The sequence below is a fragment of the Chiroxiphia lanceolata genome, chromosome 4 (assembly GCF_009829145.1).
Source record: "Chiroxiphia lanceolata isolate bChiLan1 chromosome 4, bChiLan1.pri, whole genome shotgun sequence".
Taxonomy (NCBI): domain Eukaryota; kingdom Metazoa; phylum Chordata; class Aves; order Passeriformes; family Pipridae; genus Chiroxiphia; species Chiroxiphia lanceolata.
The window spans coordinates 28,565,291-28,586,208 of record NC_045640.1 but is presented as its reverse complement, the minus strand read 5'-3'; the positions used below and the strand labels follow the sequence as shown (position 1 = coordinate 28,586,208).

Here is a 20,918-nt window from a genome sequence, read left to right as displayed (position 1 = left end):
CATTTGCAGATCTACATCATCAATGATCTTCAGCAGTTTTACTCATAGATTGCACCATAGTTTCTGGGATAAGTTCCAGACTGTACAAATGAACATTATTTAAGTCTTTTAAGTTATTGTTCTTTAAGTAAAAAGAGTGCGAATTATAATTCAAAAAGGGCTGCAGACTGAGGTGCCCATTTGAAGCCACTTTTCAAATGAATTGGCACTCATTTTCAGTATTAACTAAATGCTGTAGTTCCTGATGTGTAAATAGGATATATAATTTCAACAGAAACAGTAACAATGAAAGCTATGGTAGAATTGTAATACTGCTAGATTTTTAAAAGCTGGTATTGTACAAGTAAATTGCGTGTTTCAAAAGCTTTATGGACAATCTCTTAAAATGAATAGAATTAGATATTTAATAGTGATCTGTATTAATACTTTCAAGAGCTGCTTGTTTGTTTGTGAATTCACTCAAAGCTGATGAATGCTGCTTAAGCCTCATCATTAGTTGTCACTTAACAGTTCACATCTTCAGAGTGCTGTGTAAACATTACCTAATTACAATGTCCCAAGTATTGATTAAATTAAATATGTGGTGGAGGAGCTGGAATGAATTTTCTTAAATACAGTAGTCTTGCTTGTCAATGGGTGATACTGATGTTAAAATATATTAGCTCCGTTTATTGAAGCTATGAATACATTAAATTTATTTTCAAAACTGAACAAAATGTATATTTTTCTCTTATGCCTATCTGCCAGGGACTTTGCATTGGAAATACTCTTAATAGCCTAATGCTTTTCCAAGGAGTTCCACAAGGCAATTGCATTAGACAGAAGGTGCCTTGCTTTGGAAGTCTCTGTTATGACAATTTACATTATAATACAGTTTGGAAGAACCTTTAAAATTGTAATATATTATGTTTATCCTAACCAGAGCTCATGTCATCTCTATGTTGGCTCTACTCAACTTATTAAAACTTTTTTAAAAGTAAGACTTATATGTATCAAATATGCATTCTTTACCATTGTCTTCAAATGTATTGAGAGGTCCTTTTTTATTTATTTACTAACTATGAAATGAAAACTTTAAAAGAATCAGAAGATTCAGACCTAGTATATTTTGCTTTAAAAATTGTTCACTATAATTTTGATCAGAAGAATCACCAAGTCCTCCACATACTAAACTGCAAGTGACAAAGCTTGTAGAACAATCTAAAAGTGAAATCATCATGTGTATAGCTATGTGGTAATTTTTTTTTTCTACATCTGAAATCAGATGTTCCTTCAAAGCACCCTCCAAAAGTTCATCAGGTTTTCATGTGCTTTCCTGAAGGGTATAGTAGTGAGTTGGTGCATAATGAGGTGTGGGAGCAGCTAGCTCTACCATGTCTTTTAATTTACAGACCTGCTTGGTGGAGGACAGGGCATTAAGATTGGCATGAAGAACACTAACAAATATATCGCAAAATACTGGTTTGTTTCTTTATAGGCCAAACCCGCAACCTTTAGTAATTAAAGAATATGTATTCTGAAGTTAAATTTGTAATTTGATTTGTTCTTAGTAATGGGTTTTATATAAATCCTAAATGTAGCATATCTCTGGTATCTGTAGTGAATATTTTAAATGTTATTTAAAATCTATTTGCATTTGTAATCAGAATTCCACCTCTGAACATTTTAATATTAATCAAAATAATGCAGGTAAAATTAACATTTCTGTGTTGTAACCCCTTTTACATTGTGATGGCTAAGGATATAAAGGGATCGTGCAGTGGTTTGGGTTTAATATTGCTTTTTATATTGCTCTTCCTGTCCAGCTTGACGTGTTTTTGAAAATACAGACATGAGCTAGCTGAAATTTGCATGGAGCTATTTTGAAAGAGCATGCTAAGAATGGTCTAGGTAGTTGTTAGATTTGGAAATCAGTTTAGGAAGGAACATTTTTAGGATTCTGTGTTAAGCAACATATAGGTAATGTAAAATGGGGAGCATATGCAAACACCATTGAGGAAAAAAATTAGAAGGCAAAATTACCTGCAATCTATACGATAAAATTAAAACAAGTAGAAAGCACTTACTGAACAATAGCTTGTTAGACTATGGTACTGTAAAACAAACATAAAAGTGAATGGAGTTCTGGCAAATGTGAGGTAGTGGCACACTTGTGTGCCTCTTCTCTTGACTTTTTTCCCAGTGGTCTAGGTCTGGAAAGTATTCACTTTTCCACTTTACTAAACAAATCAGAGCAAAACATTATTTTCTGCCTAAGTGTAGCATTCTCAGTAACTCAAGCACTATATATAAAGAAAATAACTTGTTATTTAACAAAAAAATAATAGTTCAAGAAACATTACTACTGACAAAATGGTTGGGAGGGTGAGGAGGGCAGTTCTACAAAAGAGAAGATGAAAGGAATTAATAAATATTATTCTGCCATACCAAACATACATGTAAAGTGACCAGGTACTTCTAATTTTTTAGCTCATAAAAATAAGTTTTGCTGAATTTTGGAAAAAATTGGTGAATTTGGAACAATAGTGATGATGGAAGATTTTTTTTTTAACTAGCCTAGCCAGATTTTTTTCTAAATTGAATAAGTAGCTGCAGATCAACTTGGGATTCTGTATTTTTTCTGAAATCAGTCCTAGATGGACAAAGCACTGCAGAGGGTGTCCCTTTCAGAGGGATCATTCTCTTCAGCATACACCTAGTGAAGTGTTGGATTTTACAGGGTCTTCTATGGAGTTATTTTGTTAAATTGTGCTGCCTTTCAGTCTTTCTGGCCATGTAGCTTCTGTTCCATTCTTGGCCCCTTAGGTACTCATAACAGCAGGAGTCAAAGGAATGTTCCTAGAACTGGTGCTTTATAATTTGTTCTTTTAGGGAGGCCCCTGGCAGGCTCTGGTTCTGTATTGTGTAACAATTCATAGGCATTACCAGAATGCTCTAGGCACCATGAGTGGTTCGGAGGTTATGAAAACTTACTGATATAGATGTAAGCTGTTCCCTGCCAGCTGGCTTGAAGTGAATGAGAATATTTCTGGGCACAGTTTCATTTCTTAATAGAGATGTAACCTGAGATCCTTTAGTTTCTCCACCTACACTGGTCTTGAACTGTGTTCCATAGCATACTGCTGGATATTTTGGAAATAAATGACAGGGACTGAAGTTAACATCTCTGTAACCTTAAAAGAGAAGACGGAGGTGAAATTTTCATTAATGTTCAGTTTAAAATTTCTCACAGAGAATGACATCAGATGAATTATTTAATGGAGATTTGATCCTATTTTCGTACATTTTATATGTTCATTTTTTGTGGCCTTTTCTGTGAGAATGTCCTTCAGCAGGAGGTGGATGCTTTAGATCGTCATGGCCATATTTGAATAATTTGTTTGGAAGGATTGGAGCTTCATGGTTTTTGTTTTCTTGTAATGACAGAGTCAGAGTTAGAATTTAATCCTAGAATAAAGGAGTTACTAATCTAAATTTACTAGTCCAAGTAACAACATTAATTATAGTCCTGATGTTTCATGGATCAGTTCAACATTTGTCTGCCTGTGAAATGTTTTTCCACATCTCAATTAGGCCTTCTTGAGGAAAGTGTGTTAATTTTGCCAAGGTCAAGACTATTTCTTCCACAAGGCTTCTCCATAGCATGAAGTTTTCACAATGATTGGCTCTAGTCACTGTCATCTCATTACAGAAGGTAGCTAACAACACTTACTTGGTGACTTAGCTCTTACTGGACAGCTGAAATATCAAGTTAGCATCTTGAGTCTTTTGGGCTTTCTACAGTTGAGAGGAAATTTATATAAGACTTGTAATCATCTTCTAGGAACTTCCCTTGATAATTTGTCTCTGCTATGTTCTTCTGTTTGCAGACCAAGATGATTTTGGAAAATACTCATCTAGTATCTGTCAGTACATTGCTGATAATTAAATATCCTCTTCATTTTACTCCTGGATAACACACGTGGCGTGTGTGTTTCTGTACACCTTCTCCATTCTCCACATATTTCATGGCTTTACTGCTTTCTTACACAGTCTAGGAATCTGAGAATCAAGGCAACCAGTCACTAAGGAATTGTCTTTGGCTTAGATGTTAAAAAAATACTACATGTCAAATAAAGCTGAGCTGCTCTTTATACCAGCAAACAATGTGGAAGAGACCTTTTCAGGAAGTAATTGGTCTGTTTTGATGCATTAAGCTTTAAATTCATCTTTCTGTGATGTACCAACCCAGGGTTGAGACACGTAAAATTTAGGTCAGTTTATGGATTGAGTGTGGGACAATATTCTCAGGGCTATCTTTCAGAATGGGGCGTTTCATGAGGTCAATTTGATGTTGTCAGTTCTCCTGCTCCAGAATTCTGTGATTATGTTTCCCTTTGCCTGATCAGTAACTGTGATCTGTGCTTTAGGTGGGATTCACCTTCTGCACAGAATAATCTGTATGGTAAGGCAAGATGCAGCAATAGTAATCTTGTTAAACAAGGCAGTTTTTTCAAGATCCTACAAAAAGCACTACTGTTATATTTTTTTTGAGATATTCTTCAGTCTGTTTAGTATAGGTTTCACTCACTTTCTTGCACGGATGTTGCAGTGGCATCTGGGATGAGCACCCTTACGGTAGTCTAAAATAAGAAATATTCTAATTACTAATAGGAGAGGTGATGCAAGATCTACATGTTCACCTATGTAGTTGTTCAGACACCTTTTCAAAGTACTGTGTGTGCTGAAGCAGGTATTCCAGCATGTCAGTATCTGAAATCAACTCAGGTTTCCCCTTTGTCCTTTTCGCCCTTCACAAATAGAGAATTCCTCAGTGAGATGGGAATCTTACCAATTTACAGTTCATAAAGGGTTTATTTGTGAGAGTGTTCAAGATGAGGACTTGATTAGCACAGATGTATGTAATTCAGTTATGTGTGTCCTGAGTACAGCTTTGGAATTTCTGTGGTACCAATATGGGCCTCAAAATTGGCTTGGGGGATATTCTGGCATGGTGAAAGTGACCACACAGTTCTGTGACTCAGTTGACTTCTAACTTTCTATTTCATTGTTTGTGCTGATAACTAAATTACTTGGGTATAAATTTTGTAGTCAGAATGAATAGAAATTCCCACTTCTTTCATTTCTCTCTTTAAATGAGTGGAGATAGTATAGTTCAGACCTCTGATAGGATCCTTTGACTTTTTTCTGGTCATTCTTTCAATACAAATTCCACCCATGTGACAATCAACAAAAGTCTGCTTGAAATGGTCTCTTTGTATTTTGAAATTTGAGCATGAAGTGTATTCGTCCAGGGCAATATTCAAAATTAATAATATTTGATTGTGGTGAAGTTTTGTATGAAGGAATTTGAAAATCTCTTGCTACTTGCTGGACTCGTTGTGCAACGTTTACATGTGTTTTCAGATGAGAAGTCAAAGATCGAATGCATGTAGCAGGAGATTCTTCACTTTTTCTTAGACAACTATGATTAAAATTGTTAGATCATGTTACTATCCATGTTGTTTCCCCACTTAATAAAGACAAAGGGAGGTACTCAGATCAGCAACGTTTTGAGAGTCATGTAAGATCCTTCTGTTTAATATTGTACCAATAATTTACTGATTTGCAGAAGAAGTTGAGGGGGCTTTGGCCCGTTCACTAGTGTAGTTTAGTGTTGCGTGTGTGTTCCAGGTCATGTACTGCAAGAGGGGTCTCTGTTGCTGCACAGCCTTCTAGTCCAGATCACAGCTACATCTGGAATTGTAAGCTAACTGCATTAAACACTTGCAAACACGTAACAGAAAGGTCTTGCAGTTGGTAATACATTCAATACTACCTTGGTTTTGCATGAAAAGTTCATATTTAGGCTTGGGATTTTTTTGTTCTTCCACATTTAAGGGAAAACATTTATTTTTCTGAATCAAGAGCAATAAGCACTGGTGAAAGTTTATTCTGAGTTGGGCTTTTTTAGTAGTCTCATTTTTCAAAAGACACTGTTAGACATTAATATCTCTAAAGAATCATTATTTTACAGGAATGTTTCATTAAACATTGTATCTAGACATTTGAAGAGGTCTATTTCACAAAATTCTGTGGGTAGCATTAAAGACTATGCTTTTTTTCATGAAGTATGTTACAAAGCATACTTTCTTATCATTGGTATGCTAAAAAGTACATGAATTGCAGTTTTTGCTTTGCTCAAATATTGGACTGGGTTTTAAAAGAAAATAAAATTTGAAAGCTGGATAGTATTAAATCTTCCTAATAAGCAAGTCTCTCTTCCACTTAATTTGTGCTTTTGTTGTGGCTAACAAATAATTTGTTGTATGGGTTTTTCTGTACACCATTGATAGAATATATAAGCTTGTCATCCGAGTGTGCTGGAAATGCTACACTCAAATCAAGTGTTCCTTTCTGGTTTTGTATATCCTCACCTGCTCCTCACTGTAAATCATTGAGATGTCAAGAGCAGTGATTAATTAAGCTGCACGTGCAAGTGCTTTTTTTCACCTGTCAAGTAGGAAGAAAACTTACTATAGTGAATTGTGTGATGCTGTTTAATTCATTTCTTTTTATTCCAAGCTCTGAGGTTTGCAGAAATATTTTACAGTCTAATTTTCATTAACATTTCTGTATTGATAATATGGTGTGATTTGGGAGCTATATCCCAGATTGTACTATAGGAAGGGTTATATTTAAGGCTCTGGGAAGATAAATAATCGTGGTCTTGAGGCTGCATGTATTTTTATTTCATGCTAGTCAAATGATTTTAAACTGTGTTATTTATATAAACCAATTAATAGTACATAACTACCTATCGATTTCTTATTTATACGTATATATTGTAATACAGATGTAATTTTATTGGAATTTGAAAAGCTTGGATGTTTTTCACAGTCTTTGGGGCAAACAAATTAAATTGTATAGTGATCTTAATCTATTATTACAAGGTCCTGGAAAGGAAGATTACAAGGTAGATTCAGGTTTTGAATCAGTTTTGCCATTGGTTTAGCAGCGGGTGGGCAGGCAGATGCCTGCTCAGAGTAGAACCTATTGCCATTTTTCACCATTGATAGAGTAGCCTTTCAGAGTCAATGAGCTCTGTCAATGTGAGCTTGTCAAGGCTACAACTTCATAGACCTGAGAGGCGGTTTGAGAGGTCAGCCCTTTTCAGGTTTGCTGTGATGCAAATGAACTTTAATGCTTAAACAACTATTGGAATTTTTATGTCTGCTCCTTGTTCTTTTTTCTTCACAAAGTCATTGACGAGACATTCAGTGCTTTTTAAATTGGAAGTTGCATTGTGCTAAAGACCTAGTACAGATTTACGGAGGGCTGAAAGCAGTTAGATCATGTTCTTTTCATGGTGCGATTAGAATCAAATCGATTTCCCTACAGCCTTCAGCATTCAGATGGCAATTTTAACAAAGCTTGGGGGCTAGACAAGGGACAAAACGACTGAACTGAATGTTAATTACACTCTGCAGCCTTATTTTCTTTTGATTTGGAGCTGACTGGCAACTAAATTAACAAAAGTGTGACCATAACTGCTGCCCTATTTTCATTTAAAAGGAGAGCAGACTCTAAAAGGCTATCTTTACAAAGAAACAAGTGAGGTCTACTGATTATTGTTAAAGGGCACTGTCTTTAAAAACATAATAATAAGAATAACCCCAAAAATACTCAATTTCCAATTGATGTGATAAAATAGTCACTGGCACATCCACCTTCTGATAATTCCCTGACTTGTACTTTTTAAAATAAAACATAATATAAAGTTCAGTGTAATGAGTACACATAGATAGCAGTGATCTAATTTTTAATCATGTGACCACAATACATACTTAGATGTGTTTCCCCACAACCGCATCAGTATTAAACTAAACTGGTGTTTGAAAACACCAGTTAATATTTGAGAGGAAATTAATAAATTTTGTCTAATTTTTATTTTACTCCTTCTTGTTTCTCATGACAACATTTAGTTTGATTTGTTAAGGTTCATTTACAGTACTAGTATTTTGTAATAATAACAGCAAGATGCTCTCTCATCCTTTCCCCTCACCCCTCTCCACCTTGTAAGGAAGCTGCAGCTGCACTAAGTTGTATTTGATCCTTGTCATTGCTGCGTCCTTTTGCACCTGCAGCTCTGTTGGTCTCATCTTAACACCTGGCACCATGAATTATCCTCTTTTTATTCACAATCTGTAGCAAATCTCATTTAGAGCTAAGCAATATATATTCTGGCAGTCAAATGACTATAAATGTCAGTATGTGTTTCTCAAATGTAAATATAACTGAAGAGTTATACTCAAAATGCTGTGAAAATTTACCGCACAGAATGTCCTTTACTTCTAGCATACATAGACTTAAAAAGCTGTGCAGAACAGCTTTCAGGATTCCCTGTCTGAAGTGTCAAGTGTGGACAGTACTTGCAGTACTGTCAGGCAGTAAACCTTTGCTTTAGAATCCTAAATATTGGGTTTGTTCTTTATAAAAATCACATGAATTTGTGCAATTTACTGTAAATTCTACATTTGGTTTTTCAGTCTCTAAATCTGGATGTAAATGTAACAAATTTCTCATTTAGAGTATTGTGTATTTGTACTTGACTTACAGCACTGCAAAATAGCTTGCAACATTTTTGAGTTTAGCTGCTGACCTTAGTCAGTACACTTAGACCACTGATACTGAGGGAGCAGTGTTCCTGCTTTTTTGCTTGGATCACTTCAAAATTTCTGTGATTTTAAAGTTATAACTGCCATAAGAACCAGACAGCATGTATATCAACAGTTTTTGTTCCAAAGTGGTTGAAAATAATTATCTGACTGTCATAAAAAGTTGTTTCTGTTCTAGATACTATTTAATACCGGTGAAGTTCTGATAGTACTGCAGACCACCCTGTACTCAGTCACTGTCCCGTACCTCTCTCCTTTCACACAAAAGCAGCTGCAAAACAAAGTTTTTCTAAAACCAGTCAAGAGTAAAATTCTTTCTCATTTGTCTTCCAGACACGAAGATCGATTGAGAAGTTATTAGAATGGGAAAACAATAGGTTATACCACAAGGTGAGTGCCGCAGGGAGCAGCTTCGTACTGTTGGAGTTTGAATTGCACAGTATGGAAACAGATGCTTTTGTTGAACGAAAAATATGAAAGGTGGACAAATGGGCTAGTCTGTGTGCTGCAATAAAATACAGCTCATTTTTCTTCTTTTTCTTTCCTCCTTGTCTAGCTGTGCTTGCATTGGAGACTAAGCAAAAGGAAATGTGAAACGAATAACATGATGGAATATGTAAGTTAAAGGGCTGTTTTGTGAGTTTCTCTATTAAATGATCATTTATTTTGCTTCTGATCTTATTCTTTTCATGATTATTAATCAGTAAAGGTGTCAGGAGCTTAATCGCCTGAGTGCAAGGATTTTCTACGGTTCACAGATGCATGGTTTCATGTGCAGGACTGATTTATAAAGTTATGAAAGACTTGAAAACAAGGCTTCACTGTGTTCTGAAAAATAATAAATTAATTGCCAAGATAAAATAGCTTGAACATGTGCTGATGGAGTGTGAAATTTTAGATGCTGTATAAAGAATAACCACAACTTTGGTTACGCAGCAAGTCAGATATGGCTATTTTATATAATGCTAATCAAGTCTAAAAGTATGGAAGAAGACCTTTCAACTAAGCTGTTGGAGCTTAAGAAACCCTTTTAGATTTTAACTGCCCATTACCTCAACTATCTTAAAAGTATCTTTATCTCCAATTGGTGTCACTAAAATATTTTTAAGTCAGTCTCTGGAGTTTTAATTCAGTCTTTGGCTGAGACTCCATAAGCCCTTCTTGGAAATACACAGTGAGAAGTTATATGTGGTTTAAAATGAATGATGTCCAGTATGGGATTTCAGTTTGTTTAGCTTGCAACTTTCTTGTTCTTTTTTTTGGTGCTTTTCTTATTTTCATTTTCAGAATGTCTTGGAGGTACATAGGATAGGATGAAATTAAGCTGCTAAAATATGAGGAACATTAGAATTTCTATAATTTCTTTTAATGCTTTAGGAACTGGGCGATAGGAAGGTTAACTTTTTAAAAATTAAGATTAGTTTTTGAGAAATATCTACTGTGTTAGTTGTAATTGATCTGTGATCTTCCATTACACAGTACTCCATCTATTCTTTGAAATAAAAAAGCTATAATGTATATTAAAACTTTAAACTTTATTAAAGAGTTCAAAATGATATTAAAATTATCTTTACATTTTAGTCTTCCCCTTTTCCCTGTTTCTGCATTAGACCTTATTTCTAACCTGAAATATAAGGTCATTTTTACAGAACGACTCTATTCAGTTCACTGAATAAGTACATTTTTTAACATCTATTCTACCAAATTTTTTGGGTTAGATGCATGAGTGTGACTGAAAACAGAATAAATCAAATTTCAGAAAGTAGACTTAAGCTTTACCTAAGTGGTTCTTATTTTCCTGAAAACTTTGTTTTTCCACAGGAAACACTGTCAAAGCCAATGGTTTCAGATTCAATTGAAAAAAACCACAATGCAAGTTTGTAAATACTGTGGCCCACCAGTGTTTACAGATGAATGTTCATTTTATTAAATATAATTTATAATCAGTTGACTTGTTTACATTAATAGTATATATGCATGCACATACAGTTTTATGAGATAAAGGTCAAAGATTTTATTTTCAATTTCTGAAACATCTGGTATTATCTATGGATATACTTAGTGAGAGAATTTTTACAAAACATCACTGTACTGTTTTCTCATTTTCAGTGAACTGATTTGCTAGTCTCTTTAAAAACTGTCCTTATTGTGCTCATGATTTAATTTTAAATAATAAATACTTATCCTCAATTCTTTTTCAAAACAGGTGATTGAAATTAGATTCTTTCACCCAAAACTTGGTGCTTTGCTGAATTTGAAATTTTCACTGTTGTAAATGCTAAATTAAATAAATAATTCTAGAAATTAAGAAAGAGAAGATAATCTTACATCTTTGGCATAAATAGAGTGTTCCAGCTTTACTTCTTGCTCCCTTCTTGAAACCTTGCCTGAATATCAGAAGCCCTGGTATCTCTGCAGAATCCAGTGGTTGACTAAAGTCACTGATCAATAGATTTTGAGCAGTTTGCATCACTTCTGAAAATAAGTCCCTTCTGAATCTCTCAAAAAATAAATTTGTACACCTGATTTCAGTATACATTACTTCTAATGTGTTTGCCTTAGAAATAAAATCAGAGACTCATTTATTTGCTGATGTTTGGTATGCTATCAGAGATAGTGTATACTTGCTAAGCAACTAAGTTGTGTTCTCCTTTATAATCAATAATATTCAGAAATAATGTTTAACTTTTAGAAAGGTGAGTCCCCCTTACAAGTAAATAAAATCCTTAGTTATGTTACTAGATGCATTTATTTCTTTATGAATCAGATCATGCTGCTGTGTTATGACTGTCTCTCTGAAGAAAGATGCACAAGTGAACATTTTCTTTAAGCTTCCTATTTAAAGGAGGATAAACACTTGGATTGTGTTCTGGAGCAGGCCCTATTATGTACTTAGCTCAGAAACATGTAGTTTTAATTTGAATCAAGACCATGAGAATAATCATGCAAAAGCATTAGTCAAATTCTTGACTAATCACATTTGTAGATATGGGAACTTTGCAAAAGTTGGTACACTTTTCTATACAGGTATTAAATTATTAACATGATTTAGAATCCTGTATTAAGTGGAAATAATTCTGAAGTAAATGGAATTGCCTGTGTAATTGAAAATTAACTTTTTATGCATTGTGCCTTCTGGATTTTTTTTTTTAATTTTTTCAAATGAATGCATTTATCTCTTTCATAATTTTTTCCTAATAAAGGAAACGAACTATGTTAAGGAATTTTTATGTAGTAGCTTACTTCAATTCATTTTCATATGTTACGTATCAGTAGGCAAGCTTATTCAATTGAATTTGATTCTTTAAGAGTTTGGGGTTTCTACTGATGACCCCAAAACAATTAACATGCATGACTTTTCTAATGGTCTCCTAGCTAAGACAAGCTCTGTGATCTTTGATTTTTGTCACAACTTGATGTACTAAAAAAAAAAAAAGGAATATGAATTATCATTGTGATAAATAATAGGATTGCTGCCATCTTTAATATATATTTGTTTTCTTTTTATACAGGTCATCCTTATAGAATTTTTACCAAAGACACCAATTTTTCGACCAGATTAGCATTTGATTTATTTATAGAGACTTATTCAAGTATGTTGTCTTTCCAATGGTGCCTTGCTTGGTGCTCTCCTGGTAGTGACATAGCATTGGTTCTACAGAGTCTTGTGGTGTTTTCATTTTTTTTTTTTGTTTCATTGGTTGTTTTTTTGGTTTTGTTTTTTTTTATAAGAACATGTTCTAAGTGCATTTAGTCAAACTCTGCTGATTTCACACAGGTGTTAATTACTACTTAAGTTATTTTTACTTTTGCTACTTCTGTTTATTAATGTATCTTGATTTTCAAAGAGTCTTTTATATGTGTGCGCGCGCGTGTGTACATATATATATATATATTACCATAAATACACAGCTGAAAATTATATACAAGTGAACAGGTATTTTTTTATCCCAATATGACACAACTGATTGACTGTACATTGTGTAAGTCCTTTTAGTTATTCATTTACATGCTGAAGTTCCTTCTAAGATATTCCTAAACTTCTGTCAGTGACTAGTCAATTGTAAATATTTTTATTTCTTTTTGGGATATTGACTAGTCTCTTCCAGCAAAAGGAGATAAAGTTCTTTTTGAAACTGTGCTTTTTGGAACCCAAATGCCATTGCATTAGTAGAAATCTCTGTGCTTTTCATGAAGAAGTCCTGTCAGCTGGTTCTGAAAAAGTTTGGCTTTAAAAGTTAAAAAGAAGCAGCAAAATGGAATTATTTTGCTTGGATTAGAAGACTCACTGAGAGAATTGCATGCATCTGGTTAGTAGAACTCAAGATCACAAAAATATATTAGTATTGCATTTTATAATGTACGTGTTTTAATTCAGTCTAATGCCATGTATCAGCTTTATTCCTACTGTTTACCAGAACCTGTACACAGGGGTGCAGAAGGACTTGTTTTACTAAAACTTATTGTCCAAGAGGACCTTTCAGGGGTTTTTTCATTTATTTTAAAACTACATAAGCAGAAAAAGTTATTGAAGTATTCTTGAACAGTAGAGTTCTAGATGCAAAGGCCATTTAATAATCAAAGCAGGGTACACCGGGCAACAGCGGAATTTTAAATGTGTTAGACAGTTATTTATTGCACCCTTTTCTTTTGCTCATTTTGGTTTACAAAGCTTATTTTCTGTACAAGTATAAGACTTTTTTTAACTGGATATATGATGTATGCTTGGGTCAGGCTGGTTGTGTTTTGTTTCTTATGCTTATACCTTAGTTGTTCATATCTTCACAAAAGGTTTTGGATTTTTTTTAATTGCAATTCTCATATTTCAGAATTTGCTCTAGATACATAAAATTACTGTACATGAACACTGATGTAAGTTAAGAACATGTTCCTTGTACAGTTGTGGTAGCAAGCAATAATGTGAATATATGAAAAAACAGATATACTCTGCTTAATATTTGTATGAATGAAAAGTTGATACCACTACAAGAATAGTCTTCTCTTTTTAATCTTTTAAATACAGGTACCTTGATGCTGTGAACTATTTTTCTATGTCTTCAAGATATTTATTCTCTGTAAAATATTCTCTAGTGAGTATTATATTCCTGAATTGTTCATAGTAGGAGTGGTCTAGAAAGTTTTAAGTTTTCTTAAATCTAAGCCTTCTGTATCTGTTCCCAAAACTCATCCTTTGCTCAGCTTTCATCTGTGGATTCCTGCTGTTCACTTTGAAAATAGCTCAGCTATGCTTTCATACGAGCCTACAAGTGTGTTTCTTTGACATGACAGAACATGATTTTTAATTAACAAATCCCAGTTTTGTGCTTCCTCGGTCTTCTGGGTGCCACAATGGTCTCTCTCCAAAGTAAATGTTTATAATTTTCTAAAAATCAATTTCAACCTGTTCTTTAATACGAATCTGGGTCTGCAATGCTCCTCCTCTTGCCCAGAAGTATTAATTATAACCTCAAGCTAGTTTTTAGCCTGTAAGGGAGGCCAGAAACGTAACATTGATGGCAGCTGAGACTGGGGAGATTGGAGGTCCAGAGGAGAGGTTGAAATGGAACAGAGGTCATAACTGGTGATAAATTCTGATGACCAGAAATATATATTGATTTCTTTAAGGGTCGATTTTCAATAAAATGAATATTGAATCATATGAAGTCTAGATTTTATCAAGATTTTCAGTTGACTGTACAGATAATTTGTGTCATGGATGCAGTTTTCCACTGGTGTGGAAACCTATCTTTCCACATAGTGTGGAGGGATAGGTTGGATAGGGCTTGTGATACATTAATAGTAGCGCCACATTCAGCGTCAGCTGTTTGCCTTAGTTTACTACCCAGCCTTTCCATGCTACATTCTGTGACACCACAGATACCTTGCCAGCAGCACCCAAACCCACTGACAGTAAAGCTACTTTAGGCACAACAAGTGCTGAAAGCAGAGCAGTGAATAGAGTGTGGCTTATGAGTTTACAAAGAGTATCTCATTAGTAAAGCTTCCACATAAGTGGTAGTGCTGGTTAAGTTTCTTGCCTACTTTTAGGTGCATCAGCAGTCATGGGCTTGGTTAGCAGGCATTTCTGTATTTTAACTATGACTTTCTCTTAAAGAACTCTAGTACAGAGGTCCAGAGTAGAGCTCGGAGCAATTAAAAAGTTAAATCCCTTGGTAAGGAGGCCAGACTAATTCCTTCTAAAAGTATTTCCGATATTGTATTAAAACATTGACTCTGACCTAAAATACAATCAGGAAACTTGAGAAACTGCATATACAGAGATGAGTTTTATCTCAAAGGTGTTATTCTCCTGAAGAGGTAGTACACTCACCTAGTAAGAATATTATAAAACATTTTGATACAATCCCTTTCAATTCATTAATTACAGTTATGGAAATTGAACATGGCAGGAACTTTAATCACCTGTTTAATGCCTGCAGCAGTTGTCAGGATTTTCCTTTGATGTTGCTTCTGAAATACAAAATCTATTTACTCTGTGTGCTAGTGAGAAGACATACATTACCTTTTTGTCTATTTGGCAAAAAAAGAAGTTGCATAGTTTGAACAGACCAGAAGCTGTAGTAGGACTTCCAGGACACAGCCTACACTTTGCTAAAATAAATATTACGTTGTACTAACTTGTTCAGCTTCTTGCAAGTCAGCAATTCCTACAAATAATCTTATTTATTTGAAATTTCCTTTAACAGTAGGAGTTGATATTAATCATTTAGCAAATGATGTTCATTATGCGTGTTTCACCTTTAGCCTGAAAAACTAATGGTGAAGACATCAATGACTCCCTGTGAAAGCTAATAACTATTTTTAGATATAGTAGCCTTTAACTGGTGAATAAAGATTTTTTTTCTGTAGTATAATAGAAATAAATTCTTTTTAATCTTTTAATAATAGATAGAAATAAGTCCTGAGGGAGAAGGTCTTTCTGTCTGACCCTACATAAATAATTCTGTGGAGCTCATCTGTTGTTAAATAGCTCTGATTTGAAGTTTATACTGGGATTGGCAAAATTTACCAGAAATGAAAATGTTTATGGAGATAGGCTACAGGAAGTCAAGTAAATTTTTTGTAATAGCTCAGTAAGAGTAATTTTAATAAACTATTTATGCAAATCCAAAATTTCCCAATATCTAAATATCCAAAATGATATTTAAACTGAAGTAGAATAGATTATAAAAACTTTTTACAGTACTTAGATGTAAATTATAATCTCTAAACGAATTTGTTAAATGGTATTTTTTGTAACTCTCAAGACCATGGTGTTTAAATGCCCTGTCTCTCATATACAGGCTTACTTAAAAGTCGGTTTTAATTTTTTTTTTCTAAAAGTCATTATTTAGCCCTGAAGATTGTAGGGAAGAGCTTTAAAATGCAATTTGTAACTGCTTAGAAGCCAGAAGGAAAGGAAAAAGAACTTTTCTTTATTCCTTTCCCTCCACCCCCCACCCCAAAGTCTTAGTTTTAAATTGGTCCCCGTGTTTTGGAGCCCTAGCTTATGGTTTTTGAGCAGCTGACAATAATGCAAAGTGTCCACCAAAAAACCCCATTTGAATTCTGAACAATTTAAAGAGATCACTTTAATTAAGAGGCAAAAGATATGTTAAGCAAAGAAAATCCCTGCTTCTTTTAAGTTCTCCCAGCACTGCTATTGAGTAATTAAAAGAAGGATCGTGATGACCCTACATTAGGTCAAAATCCAGATGATTTTGTGTAAGGAAATGCTCAATTAGAGAGGTCTCAGAGCCCCAAATGTCTTGGATTCATAGTAGCAATTTATTAAGGGTAAGTGACGCTGGCTAGTTTTGTATCCGTGACTAAAATCATTTATGTTGCTCTTCAGCAACTTTGTTTACGAAAAGAAAGCATTTCAGAAATAAGATCTGTATTCATGACTGCTAATTTGCTGTAATTTCTGTGCTTTTCCCTAAAGCCACATTGCATTTCCATCACAAACAGCTAAGTGTATGATCGTTATAATGCCTTTAATAGCCATATTGTAGGTAGAAATAATTAACTTCTCAGGGACTAATAGGAAATATGAAAATGGAGTTAATGAGCTGAATGCCTGTCTGCATGAAGGCTTACTTTTCAAACATCACTCTAGAAACCTGATTGTAATATGCATGACCATTATGAATGTTATCAATATACAGTTATGAGAGCTTCTTTTACCCTGTATTATTAGGCTGCTGAATGTCAAAGTATGTTGGATAAGGATAAATGAAGGTTTTTTCCTGATTTCGATGGAGTGATTATTTCTAATGGTGCTACCTTCTTAATTCCTGTGTTTATTCTTTGTAAAGTTCTCTTTGAATAGGCTGGGTGAAACAGGGGATACTGACGTAATGAGAAAATAGTATCGTTCTTCTTAAGGAAGAGAAAAAATTTGAAGGGGAGACATACTCTAGAAGCAAAAAAGTTTCACTGCTGGAAACATGCGTTTATTCTTCATTAGTTACAGATATTCATTTGTGTTGTTTTGTTGGTTACAGAATTTTACCGTTTGTTAATTTTTGAATTTTCATCTTTTTGCACACTGATGTTTCAGTGGGGGCTGAACTAGAGACTATTTTTTAAAATTTAAAACCACCTGAATCCTTGCATGAAACTTGATTTGTTGACACTTGTGCTGGTGTATGTCTCTCTACCACATGACACCTGGGTAATATATATCCTTTATAAATACATTTTACTTTTTTCATGGAAGTTGTCCTTTTAAAAAAGAATTCTGCTTTGTTTAGCTCATTAATATTTCATTAAGATTTATTTTCAAGAAAAAGGATTCATAAATGCTTGGCTCCTCAGAATACAACAGACCATTAGGAACAATTTAGTGAGGCAAAAGATGAAACATAGGAATTAGGAGAAGCAACACCCAAAAGCTTGAGTTTGGAGCTCTCTGAGTACGATGGAAAATAGTTTTGAATTGAATGAAATGGTATTGAATACTGCAAGTTAAGTAAAAGCTATCAGACCATTTCAGTAATTAGGTAGACTGTGTTAACTTCTATTTTTTTATTTTAGTAAGTGTGTTATTAATTTATTTTAGTTATGCTCTAGTCGATAGACAATTCTGCTGTTATACAGAATAATAATGCAGAAGGTAAGCTTCTTTTTAAACTCAGTGTCTCTTCATTTGAAGTAGCCAGACCAAAACAGAATTGCTGATGAGAGCTGCACAGTAAGTGCAGAACAGGCTTTTCCTAAGCTGGAGCCTGTAATGCATGGCTAATTGTTTCCAAAGAAAATTCTTGACTTGTCCAGACAGCTCCTGTCATGTGACAGTATATCTAAGGCCTACAAGTAGGATCCAGTTAGTACAATTTAAGTTTGTGTGAGTAAGAGAGACTTCTGTAGTTAGTTGTAGCTTTTATGGAGAAGGGAACCATTGACAAATACTCACTTTTTGAAGGCAAATAGTAGATTTTATGATGTTTATTGAAACATGCTTTTTTTGTTGCTGTTTTCTCCTAATTTATAACTTCTTCATTGAAAGTTACTTTGCCTTGTGTTGAAAACTAGACTTAGTAGTCAGCTGAAGATTTTTTTTTGTTACAGTGTTTTATGTTTGTGAATCCATTTTTTAAGTCACATTTAGAATTTTTTCAAAAAGTCAGATATCCTGATGCAATATAATTGATATTTTTAGTGGCTCTATATTTAAATTGATTTCACTGTACTGATGTAAACATCTAATTCATCCACTCCAAGTGTTTGTCTCTGATCCTTTTGTGCTTGCAACAGGCTTCCTGACTTTAGGATATGCAGTGTACCTGCTGGTTAATATTGTCAATGAACAGTTTGGTTCAGTGAGGTAACAAGGAATACAGAGTAGTTCCTGATTTGAAAAGTGTAACTTAGATTCTTGTTTTCATAAAGGATGGAGTATGGCAATCAGAGTAGCAAAGTAATTCCAAACATAAATTTGAAAGAGAATAGTAAGCTGAAAAACGGTGCCTAAATGTCGTGTGCTAAATTAGACCTGTGTAATTCAAGTTGCTTTAAAAAAATTGGCAGAGAATTGCATCAGATTGTGTGCACTTAGGAAAAACCTGTAAAATGTATAAAACCGTAATGGTAAATAAGTCAGTGAAAGGGTGTTGCCTTTCAAGAGGGCAAACTTAAACCCCAGTATTCTGGAGTTAAAAATCCAGTTATGTTAAAAATCCATTTCAGGCAGAAATTATGTAAGCAATAATTTAACCTAGAACTGGATATTAAAGAAGCTGCTATTTACAGAGAGACTTGATGTTAATTTTGCCTGTTGGGCATCTCTCCTCTCATAAAGAGTTTAGAAAGATAGGGTTTCTGTGATTTCCACTGTTGTAACATTCCTCTTCAAATATTTTAAGTCTGGGTGAGAGACTGAAAGCTTACAAGATAGTACTGTGTTGACAGGGTGCATTGCTTTGGGAGGAGAAGATAGGAAGAAAAGGACTTTTTTTTTAAGGCTGCACAATTGTATATATGCGTATTTAAGAGTATTTAACCATGTCTGCTGAATTACTGAAGTTAATCTATTGTTGAATTATAGAATATTATTTAATGCATCAGCATTGTTTTTTCCTGACTTGACCCAGAATTGGAATGGACTCCAGTATAAATTTTTTTTAAAGCATTTCTTAAGTTGTATGTATTATAAACTAATAAAATAATTGTTAACGTATCTACTAAGCCTTGGTGTTTTTCATCTGTGTTGGGAGGGAGAGTGGTAGAGAGTAGAAGAAAAAGACAGAAAAAGCTGAAAAACTCTGGTGTATGATGCAACGATCTCCTCTTGTTTCCAATTGATAGTTTTAGTCTAAATTGGCAGGAGAGGGGGAAGAGAAAACAGTTTTGGATAATTTAAGTGACAATGTAGGTGACTTCAGGACTGGAGTTACCAAATTACAAGCATTGCTTGCCTTAACTGTTTCAAACTGGTTTTTCATTAAGTTTGCATTTGGAGTTTTCAAGCTTTTCAAGCCCTAATGATAGTAGGATTTATTATATGTACTATCATTCTGGTTGAATGGTGATGTTGAAGCTGTTTGTACGCTTTTTTATATATACATTAATGCTCTCAAACAAGATATGCTTTTCATCTAATTGAGACAGACACCACCTATTCAGAAGGGAATCAATCCCATCAGTGCAATTCACATATTTTTAAGATGATCGGATATGAAATGCTGGTTAACCTGAACCTTATGAACAAAAACTAACGCTGCGCTCTCCGCTGTGCTGAGGACGGCCTTGGTTCTCATCAGTCAGCCGCTTTTTCTTGCACGAAACATTTTACAGCTCTTTGGTTACTCTAGTATGGAAATCTTGACACCTTCTTTATAATGTGTGTGTGCATAATGTCTATAACATATATGGGGGGGAGGTGTTAGAGGTGCACATGTCCCCAAAGTGCGGGTGGGGAGGGGTGCTCCCTCCCGGTGCTGTGAAGCATTCCTGGTGTTGTAATGTGGGCTTGCAAAGCGGTATGATACAATGTTGCTGAGCAGAAAAGCGCACGATAGATTTAATGTAGCCAATTGTGTACTTTTGAAAAAAAGAGTAACTGTTCAGTGTGAGTTAATTTTGGATTTTTTCAGCATCTCTCTTTTAGGCTTTGTGCTGCATTCTTCTGGACAAATGCGTATTCCATGTGGGCCACTGTTCTGCTAAATGCTCTCAGTTCTCCTTTTGCAATCAAGATTATGTTGCTAAGGAGATTTTGCTTTTATTGGTGCCATTGATTTGTGTTAATACGTTTTGAATACCTCTCGGTATTCTTCCGCAGACAAGGCCAAAAGAAAAACTTCCCTGAGTTTCCCGATTTACATCACAAATGGAGCGGTGGTGTAATGAAGCCGATATAAAGTGGGCAGTTGAAAGGGAACCAAAGAAGGGCACTCAAGTGAGAAATGAAGAAATGTGCCGAGAGCGGTCTGCGGGCCGCCTCCGGCCCAGCTGCGGGAGCGGGAGCGGGCCGGGCCCGGCGCCGGGGCAGGGGGACAACCCGCGCCTCCGGCCGCCCGGACCACCCACTCGCCGCGCCCCGGCCCGCGGATTACCCGCCGCGGGGGCACGGCTCGGCCCCACCCGGCTCCCCGCGGCCGCAGGCGCGGGGAAGCGGCGGGAGAGCGAGCTCTGTGGAGCTGCGGGAGCGCGGCCTTGGCCTCTGCAGCGCTGCCCTCACCGCCCGCCCCTGCCGTGCCCTCCGGGCCGGGCCCCTCGAGCGGTGCCCCGGCTCCCCGCGGCTTTCGGATGGGGCAC

At 35.2% G+C, this 20,918-nt stretch overlaps 1 protein-coding gene across 1 annotated transcript in view; it reads left to right on the top strand.

Annotated features, from left to right (window-relative positions):
• The window catches only part of CHIC2 (cysteine rich hydrophobic domain 2), a 29,888-nt gene extending 10,550 nt beyond the window's left edge, over nt 1–19,338 (top strand). The window contains exons 4-6 of the mRNA XM_032686013.1: nt 8,991–9,047; nt 9,214–9,273; nt 12,170–19,338. Coding sequence (XP_032541904.1) covers nt 8,991–9,047; nt 9,214–9,273; nt 12,170–12,220 — 168 coding nt within the window. The 3' untranslated portion in view covers nt 12,221–19,338. The remainder of the gene's footprint in view (nt 1–8,990; nt 9,048–9,213; nt 9,274–12,169) is intronic.
• The last annotated feature ends 1,580 nt before the right edge of the window (nt 19,339–20,918 follow it).